Source organism: Procambarus clarkii, chromosome 24 (assembly GCF_040958095.1).
Source record: "Procambarus clarkii isolate CNS0578487 chromosome 24, FALCON_Pclarkii_2.0, whole genome shotgun sequence".
Lineage (NCBI taxonomy): Eukaryota > Metazoa > Arthropoda > Malacostraca > Decapoda > Cambaridae > Procambarus > Procambarus clarkii.
In genome coordinates, this window is record NC_091173.1 from 45,944,569 (window position 1) to 45,955,126 (window position 10,558).

At 47.7% G+C, this 10,558-nt stretch overlaps 1 protein-coding gene across 1 annotated transcript in view; it reads left to right on the plus strand.

The window, feature by feature from the left end:
* Positions 1-2,476: 2,476 nt before the first annotated feature.
* LOC138368101 (uncharacterized) overlaps positions 2,477-10,558 on the plus strand; it is a 75,417-nt gene continuing 67,335 nt past the window's right edge. The window contains exon 1 of the mRNA XM_069330401.1: positions 2,477-2,552. Within this exon, the coding sequence (XP_069186502.1) occupies positions 2,477-2,552 (76 nt within the window). The remainder of the gene's footprint in view (positions 2,553-10,558) is intronic.

The following is a 10,558-nucleotide window of genomic DNA, read 5'->3' on the forward strand; positions in this document are numbered from 1 at the left end:
GAATTTTTTCAGTGCCCGAGTAGTAAACAAATGGAATGCATTAGGAAGTGATGTGGTGGAGGCTGACTCCATACACAGTTTCAAGTGTATATATGATAGAGCCCAGTAGGCTCAGACCCTGTACACCAGTTGATTGACAGTTGAGAGGCGGGACCAAAGAGCCAGAGCTCAACCCCCGCAAGCACAACTAGGTAACTACGCACACGCGCGCGCGCACACACACACGCACGCACGCACGCACACCCTGTTTCGCCTTTCTCTCTTTTCCTCCTCTCTCTCTCTCTCTCTCTCTCTCCTTTCGTTCTCCTCCCCCTCTCCTCCCCTCCCCCTCTCCTCCCCTCTCCCTCTCCTCCCCCTCTCCCCCCCCTCCCTCTCTCATATCTCTTGCATCTCTGTCTCCCCCCCCTTCTCTCATCTCTCACCTATCTCTTTCCCCCCTTCTCTCTCCCTCTCATAGGGCAAAACATGACAGGGAGACAAACATGGCAGGATCAAACTGAGAGGAAGGGGAAGAACAGGAAGCCTGGATTAGGGTAACATTCCAGCAAATGTGGAATGATTTCAGTGAAGGACTGAGGGTAATGAGGGAGACAGTAACCAACCTGCAGGATGAACTAAGGGCAGCAAAGGAGGAGATAAGAAGCCTGAAGGAGACTCCTCCACAATACCAGACATTGACCATCCCTCAGGGAGATGGTGATGCTCCTGTTGAGGGGACTACTACAAAACAACCATCATTTGCAGAACTGCTTAAAATGAACCCTGAAGCTAGGTCTGCAGTTAGGGAAATTGCCATGGAAGTGGCTTCTTCTCAAGAAGCAGCTATGTATACTAGCCAGCTGATAGAGCTAAAGAGAGCAGTAGTAATAGTAGGCATTAAGGAGCAAACAGGACCCAGTCCAACGGAGTGGAGAGACAAGGACAAAAATGAAGTTAATGAGACCCTTGAAGTGTAAAGATGGAGACAGCTGGCCAGAATATTGAAAAGGTTTTCAGGTTCGGACAGTACAACAAGGACAGAGACCGATTAATAAAGGTCGTATTCACGAGCGAGAGAACAAAAGAGGAACTGTTAGCAAGGAAGAGTAGACTAGCAAATGTATCGAAGTTCAAAAAAGTATTCCTGCAGAGGGATACGACAAGGGACGAGAGAATGAGCACAGCAGCCGTGAGGAGGGAACGCAGGGAGAAAGAAAGGAATCAGAGCCACAACCCCGAGCCCTACAATCCCAGAGGGGAGTGGGGAACCCTCCACAAGCAGTTCCACAGACACAGTGAGAGAAGCACCACCCACAACTCTCCACCCAAAAGATGTGCCCAAGGTGCACACCTAGGGCACCCCCTCCCCAGGATCCCCCTTCTCCCCCCCCCCCAGTCCTCCCTAATCACACATGCCCTACCTTCTCCCCCACCCCAAGCCCTCCAATGTCCCCCACCCCCCTTAAACCCTCCAATGTCCCCCACCCCCTTAAACCCTCCAGTATCCCCCACCCCTCTGAACCTTCCCTTCTCCCCAACTCCACTAAGACCTCCCTTCTTCCTCATCTCCCTCAGCCCTCCTTTTCCGCCAACTTCATCCCCCTTTAAACCTGCTTCCTCTTCACTGCCCCCCCCCCAAGGCCCCCAACCCCCAAGAACACCCTCCCTCCCATTACCCCCCCCCCCCCCCAAGCCTCCCTTCTCCCACTCTCCCAAGCCCCTCTATCCTCCCCCCTCTCACCCCCCCCCCCACAAGCCTCCCCTTGCCTCCCAACCCCCCAAGCCCTCTTTTCTCTTCACCCCCCCCCCCCCCCCAAGCTCTCCCTACTACACCACCCTCCCCGTACCAGATCCTCCCAGCCACCGTACACCCCAGATCCCCAGGTCCCCCTTCATACGCCCTCCCATCCTGGTCCCTTCCAATTTAACTGCTTCAGGGGAAGCAATAGAAACTGAGAAAGGACAAAAGTGTCAGTTTCAGGGTGATGTACTCACTCATAAATGGGATTACATTTAATTTGCAATTAAATTAAATTATTTAATTTTCAATTACATTACAAGCAAGGCAAGTGAACCCAGATGTAATCAGACTCACAGAATCAAAACTCTCAGGAATCAGAACGAATGCAGTGTTTCCCCAGGATTACACTGTAATAAGGAAAGAGAAGAAAAGAAGCAGAGGAGGTGGAGTGGCCCTACTAATGAGAAAGGAATGGAGTTTCAAGATGGTGGTTATCCCGGGCTGCGAGTGATTCAGAGACTACATAAAAGGCACCATTACAATGGGAGGACCAAAAGTAGTAGTAGTGATATATAACTCTCCACCAAATGACAGAAGACCCAGGCAAGAATATGACAACAACAACATGGCAGTTAACACTATAATTGAGAGGGCAGCCTCTGCTGCCTGTCATAGATCCCATCTGCTAATCATGAGGGACTTCAATCACAGAAGGATAGACTGGGAGAACTAGGAACCACATGGAGGTGAGGATACATGGAGAGCCAAACTATTGGAGGTGGCGACAAGAAACTTTTTAAGCCAGCATGTCAGGGAATCCACAAGGATAAGAGTAATTGATGAACCAGCGAGACTCGACCTAGTCTTCACTCAGAACGACTCAGACATAAGGAAAATGGCACCTTTCGATGCCCCAGGATGAATGAGCGACAACAGTGCACTGGTGTTTGAGTATCTGGTTGAAGAAGGATTATTGAACTCGAGGAGGAGTACTGAAAACAAAAGAATGGTATTCCGAAAGGGAAACTATGAGGAGATAAGAAAATTCCTAACATATATAACATGCGAAAAAGAGCTCTGGGGAAAGACGGCCCAAGACATGATGGACTACATCATGCAGAAGTGTAATGAAGCAGCAAACAAGTTTGTCCCAATCCAAAAGGAAAACAATGAAATGAAGATGAGATACCCATGGTTTAATCAGAGATGTAGGCTAGCTAAGCAGCAAAGTAAAAGAGCATGGAGAAACTATAGAAATAACAGGACACTTGAGAGCAGAGAAAGATACCAGAGTGCCAGGAATGAATATGTCAGGTTGAGAAGAGAGGCAGAAAGACAATACGAAAATGACATCGCAAGCAAGGCAAAGACTCAACCTAAATTGCTGCACAGCCTCATCAGGAGAAAAACAACAGTAAAGGAACAGGTAATGAAATTAAGGATAGGGACAGACGGATTCACTACAAACGACAAGAAAGTGTGAGGAACTGAAAAAGAAATTCCAGGTCTTCTCTTTAGAGCAAGGAGAAATTCCAGACACAAGAGAAGGAGTAGTTAAACAGGAACCAATGGAAGAGTTTGACATTACCAGTGGGGAAGTAAGGTAGCTTTAACTAGAGTTGGATGTGACAAAGGCTATATGCCCAGATGGAATCTTCCCTTGGATACTACAGGAAGGAACAGAAGAATTGTGCCTGCCACTCTCCATAGTGTATAACAAAACTCTGGCAACAGGGGTTATCTTGAGATGATTTCGGGACTTTTTTAGTGTCCCCGCGGCCCAGTCCTCGACCAGGGCTCCACCCCCAGGAAGCAGCCCGTGACAGCTGACTAACACCCAGGTACCTATTTTACTGCTAGGTAACAGGGGCATAGGGTGAAAGAAACTCTGCCCAATGTTTCTCGCCGGCGCCCGGGATCGAACCCGGGACCACAGGATCACAAGTCCAGCGTGCTGTCCGCTCGGCCGACTGCCTCCACAAGGGAGCCGAACCTCCAGAGGGAGGTTCCTCCAGGTTCCTCCAGGTTCCTCCAGGTTCCTCCAGGGAAACTGACAAGAATTTGGAAAGCGGCTGATGTATTCCCGATATACAAGGGAGATACAGAAGGCACTGAACTACAGGCCAGTGTCCCTAACTTGCATACCATGCAAGCTGATGGAGAAGATTGAGTGTAAAAAGCTAGTGGAACATCTGGAGCGAAAGAACTTTGTAATACAGCTTCAGCATGGGTTCAGTGATGGCAATTTCTGCCTCACAGGATTAATTGAATTCTACGACCAGGCAACAAAAATCAGGCAAAAAAGAGAGGTGGGCAGACTGCATATTTTTGGTTTGCCACAAAGCCTTTAACACAGTACCACACAAGAGGCTAGAGAAAAAGCTGGAGACGCAGACAGGAGTGAAAGGGAAGGTACTCCATTGGATAAGGGAGTACCTAATCAACAGAAGACAGTGAGGGACGTTGAGGGGTGAGGTCTCTGATTGGCGAGACGTCACCAGTGGAGTTCCGCAGGGGTCGGACCTTGGACCTATACTGTTTCTGATATATGTAAATGATCTCCCAAAGGGTATACACTCGTTTCTTTCACTGTTTGCTGATGATGCACTAATTGCTGATCAACACTGTTTGCTGATCATACATACATTGTGAGGAGGATTGAAACAGAGGATGATGATAGGAGGCTACAAGATGACACTGCATGAATGGTCCAACAAATAGATGCTAAAGTTCAAACCGAGTAAATGCAGGATAATGAAACTAGGCTGTGGAAACAGGACAGGCACAGGATACAGAATAGATAAAATACTTCTTGAAACGGACAGAGAGATAGATCTTGGAGCTGGTATCACACCGAACCTGTCTCCTGAAGCCCACATAAAAAGAATTATGTCTGCGGAATACACAAGGTTGGCTATCATCAGAACAGCCTTCAGGCTGTTCAGGAATCATTCAGAATCTTGTATACCACAGATGTAAGACCAATCCTGGAGTATATGGCCCCAGCATTGAGCCCGTACCTTTCAAGCACAAGACAAAGCTGGACAAAGTTCAGAGGAATGCCACTAGACTAGTCCCAGAACTATGAGGCATGAGTTACCAGGAAAGGCTGAGGGAAATGCACCTCACGACACTGGAAAACAGAAGAGTAGAGGGAGACATGATCACTACCTACAAAATCCTCAGGGGAATTAGCATGGTAGATACGGATAAACTGTTTAACACTGCTGGCACGCCAACAAGGGGACACGGGTGGAAACTGAATACCCAAATGAGCCACAGGGGACGTTAGAAAGAACTTTTTCAGTGTCAGTAGTTAACAGGTGAAATGCATTAGGCAATGATGTAGTGGAGGCTGACGCCATACACTGTTTCACATGTATATATGATAAAGCTCAGTAGGCTCAGGAGTCTGAACACCCGTTGATTGACAGTTGAGAGGCAGGATCAAGGAGCAAGAGCTCAACCCCCACAAACACAACTAGGCGAGTACACACGCACACACACACTCCCACACAAACACTCCCACACAAACACTCCCCCACACACACTCCCCCACACACACTCCCCCACACACACTACCCCACACACACTACCCCACACACACTACCCCACACCCTGGAAACACAAACCGAAACTGTCTCTATTTTCCGCTTGTTACAACTTGTAATAAAGTTGTTACATTTTGGCTTAACGTGTTTATGACGTATTAGAACGTTGTTACAACTTGCTATATTGGTTGTTATAACTGGTTAGGAGGTGTTAAAACTTGCTCGAACGTTGTACCAACGTCGTAGTTTCGGTGTGTGTTTGGCGGGCACACACTACCCCACACACACACACACACACACACACACACACACACACAGAAGGGTCTGGGAAGCTCTTGCGTAGCTAGTGAATTGGGGGGAATAATCAGTGTATATGCATATATGAGTGTATATGAGTGATTGAATAACTAGTAAGCTCACTTAAACCACAAGAAAGTGAAGAAAAACAGTAGAAACAGCACCACTGAAAATAAGTGTTGAGTACATCGTGGTATTGTGAAATTGTGGAGCCGGAGCCTTACTAGTGACCTCACCAGCTGTGACGCGGGACGCAGCGACCTCACATCTTGACCAGCCGCGTGGAGTACTTTCTCGCCTGTTTGTGCTGCAGATTGTGCAAGGTATTGAGGAGCGCCTTTTTGGCTAGGTTGTTACTGCAATGACAAGATCAGGAAGGGGTTCAAGGTCAATCACCAGCAGGGATGAGGAGGAGGACAAATTTATAGACAAATAAATAGGGAAATTTGTAGAGAGAAGGAGCGATTGGATGGAGGATCTAATCCAAGGGATTAAAAGCGAGTTATTTCAGCAAATACAGGATGCGGTAGAGAGGCAGAAACAAGAACTTATGCTCTATATTCAGGAAGAGATTAGGAAGGGAAGAGAGGACTGGGAGAGGGAATGTGCTCGGATCACAAACGAATTAGGAAGGATTAACAGCATGGCAAAGGACAGAGGATTAGTGGGGGATGGGTTAGTGACTGCGGTTGGGATGGAGAATCCCCAGGGGACAGGCTACCAGCATGACAATGAATTACTGAGGAGACGGTCTATTATAATACATGGATTATTCGAATCTGGGGCACCAACAAGGCAAGAGAGAATAGAGACAGAAAAATATGAATTGCATGATATATTGAGATGTATTGGAGCAGGAATGGCAGAACACGAGGTGGATATCAGCCGCCGGGTTGGACCTTACAATTGTACCAAGAATAGACCTGTTCTGGTGCAATTCTCCAATGAGGAGGCTGTGGAGTACATAATGAGGAACAAGCATTTACTCAGAGGAAGTGAAACCCATTACAATGTGTTTATAGAGAGGTTTATGACGAAAGATGAGCAAATAGCCCACAAGAATAGGAGGCAAGCACGACACCGAACTAGCCTCTCAGGTAGTCTCACCTCCCAGGTCACGTCCCAGGTCACGTCCCAGGTCACCTCCCAGGTCACCTCCCAGGTCGCATCCTCCCCAACTCAGCACTCCTACACCTCCCCCCTGCATCAACCCCCCAAAACCCCCCTGGTTCATCACCCCAAAACCCCCCTGTCCCTTCCACATTTGCACCTCCCCAACGATTCCCCTGCGCCTGCTACATCACACCTGTCAACGACCCCAGTGGGTCAAGCCATGCCCTCCCCAAACCCACCTTCCCATCCCCCTCCCCTACTACCCCTTCCTACACCCCTGCCCCTTCTACCCCATTGTCTCCAATTCCATCTACTCCATCCCAGCTTCCACTGCACCCCTCTTACACTCACCCCCAAACCCCACCCAACCCTCACCCCTCCTATGCACCTCCAGCCCACATTTATCCCCCTCACCTTGTGACCCCCTAACACCTTCCCCCATCTCCCTCTTCCCCTCTTCTACCCCAAAACCCCCACCTACCCCCGATTCCCCCCTAATTAATACACCCTCTCTTCCACTCCCAGCACCCATGCTCCATTCTCCTCTCAGCCCTCTACCCTCAATATCCCTCTCCCCCCCAATCTCTCAACCTCTATCTGACTCTCAGTCTCACTATTTCTCAACCCCCCTATGCTATTCAGACCCCTAACTTTCAGGCCCATTATGCCCTTCATACCCCCCTAGATGCCCAGACCCCATTTGCCTACCAGGCACTCCCAGGCACCCTCCTAGCCCCCCCCAGTCACCCCCACAGCCCCCACTCACCCCCAGACACCCCCCCCCCTATCCCCTCCAGATCCCTGGTGAAAGGGGGAACTCTGACACCAGAGTTTCCAAGAAGAGTCTGAAGGTTTGGTATACCAATGCTGATGGGGTAGCCAATAAAGCAGAGGAGATAAAAGAAAGAGTTAGTGAGGCAGACCCAGACATAGTGGCAATAGTGGAAACTAAAATAAATGGCATGATCTTGGATGCAGTCTTTCCAAAGGGGTACCCGGTGATAAGAAAAGAAAGGACACAGAGACAGGGAGGAGGAGTGGCACTACTAATAAAGTGGAAATGGAAGTTTGATGAGCTGGAAAATCCGGGTACCAATGAAAGCACGAGCTTCATACATGGAACTCTGACAGTGGATGGGAAGAAGATTGTAATCTTGATACTCTACAATCCCCCACCAAACAGTAGAAGGCCCAGGCAGGAGTACGAGGACAGCAACAAGACATGTATAGATGAACTGCAGAGGGCAGCAACTATAGGGCATAGAATGAGAGCGAAACTGCTAATCATGGGGGACCTAAATTACGGAGAGATAGATTGGGAAACGAGGAATCCCCATGGCGGGGAGGAGACCTGGGGAGCACAGCTGGTAGACGTTATTGACAGGAATTTCCTAACACAGAATGTGAAGGAAGATACTAGGGAAACAGGAGGGGATACGCCCAGCCTATTAGATCTCATTTTCACCCAGAATGTAGAAGACATCGAGCAGTTGGAACATGAAATACCACTAGGAGCCAGTGACCATTGTGTCCTAGTCTTTGACTACATGATGGAGCTTAAAATTGTGACCAAAGGACAAGAGGTCCGGGAAAGGAGACTTGATTACAGAAAAGGGGACTACAGAAGGATAAGGGACTACCTGGGAGAAGTGTAGTGGGAGAAAGAACTTAGAGGAAAAACAGTGCAAGGTATGATGAACCAAGTCATATGGAAATGCAAGGAGGCTGAAGAGAGATTTATTCCAACAGTAAAGGAAAAAAGCAGGAGGGAATATAATAACCCATGGTTTAATAGACAGTGTCAGGAAGCAAAGGTGAAAAGCAGGAGGGAGTGGAGGAAGTACAGAAGACAAAGGACAGAGGACAACAGGATTAGATGTAACAGAGCTAGAAATGATTACATTAACATAAGACGAGTGTCGGAAAGAAATTATGAGAATGATATTGCGATCAAAGCGAAAAAGCAACCTAAATTACTACATAGCCATATAAGAAGGAAGATGTCGGTAAATGACCAAGTGACAAGACTGAGGAAAACAGAAGGGGCATATACAGAAAGCGACAAGGAAATCTGCGAGGTACTGCATGCAAGTTTCCATGGAGTGTTCACAACCGAGCCTGAGCAGCTCCCATTGATAGAAGAGATTACCCTAGATGAAAGACTATCAGATATAGAGGCGACAGCAGAGGAGGCAATGAAACAGTTGACAACACTGGATGGAAGTAAAGCTGTTGGACCAGACAAAGTATCACCGTGGATACTTAAAGAGGCAGCGCAGGCTCTCAACATGCCTCTGGCAATGATCTTTAATGAGTCACTTATGTCGGGAGAATTGCCCAGTTGCTGGTAGGAGGCAAATGTCGTACCGATTTTCAAGAAACGAAATAGGGAGGAGGCACTTAACTACAGACCCGTATCACTGACAAGCATCCCCTGCAAAATACCTGAAAGAATAATTAGGCTAAGACTTGTTGAGCACCTGGAGAGCATTGGGTTTGTAAACAAGCACCAACATGGGTTCTGGACAGGGAAATCATGCCTAACAAACCTTTTAGAATTCTATGATAAAGTAACAAGGATAAGGTAGGACAGAGAAGGCTGGGCAGACTGCATATTTTTTGACGGCCAAAAGGCCTTTGATACAGTATCGCACATGAGATTGCAATACAAACTTGAGAGGCAGGCAGGAGTAAGCGGAAAGGCCCTAGCATGGGTGAAGAACTACCTAACAGGAAGAAGCCAGAGGGTAATGGTAAGGGGCGAGAAGTCGAACTGGCAAACAGTAACAAGTGGCGTACCTCAAGGATCGGTGCTGGGACCAATCCTCTTTCTAATTTACGTAAATGATATGTTTACAGGAGTGGAATCATACATGTCAATGTTTGCGGATGACGGAAAATTAATGAGAATAGTTGTGACAGACGAGGATTGTAGGATCCTCCAAGAGGACTTAAACAGGTTGCAGAGATGGTCAGGGAAATGGCTACTGGAGTTTAACACCAGTAAATGTAAAGTTATGGAAATGGGATCAGGTGATAGAAGACCAAAGGGACAGTACACAATGAAGGGGAACTGCATACCTGTAACGATTCGAGAAAGGGACCTGGGAGTGGATGTGACACCTAATCTAACTCCTGAGGCACATATAAATAGGATAACGACAGCAGCGTACTCTACACTGGCGAAAATTAGAACTTCATTCAGAAACATAAATGAGGAGGCTTTTAGGGAGCTTTACACTGCCTACGTGAGACCCGTCTTAGAGTACGCCGCTCCATCATGGAGCCCCCACCTGAAATAACACATAAGGAAACTGGAGAAGGTTCAGAGGTTTGCGACGAGGCCTGTCCCAGAGTTACGAGGGATGGGATATGAAGAGCGTCTGAAGAAACTGAACCTTACGACACTAGAGAAAAGAAGGGAGAGAGGAGAGGAGATATGATAGGGACATTTAAAATACTCAGGGGAATTGACAAAGTGGAAATAGATGAAATGTTCACACACAATAATAACAGAACGAGGGGACATGGGTGGAAACTGGAAACTCAGATGAGTCACAGAGATGTTAGGAAGTTTTCTTTCAGCGTGAGAGTAGTGGAAAAATGGAATGCACTTGGGGAACAGGTTGTGGAAGCAAACTCTATTCATACTTTTAAAATTAGGTATGATAGGGAAATGGGACAGGAGTCATTGCTGTAAACAACCGATAGCTGGAAAGGAGGGATCCAAGAGTCAATGCTCGATCCTGCAAGCACAAATAGGTGAGTACAAATAGGTGAGTACACACTCTTCCCCCCCCCCCCCCACGCACACACACACACACACTCCCACACACACACAGTCCCACACACACACAGTCACACACACACACAGTCC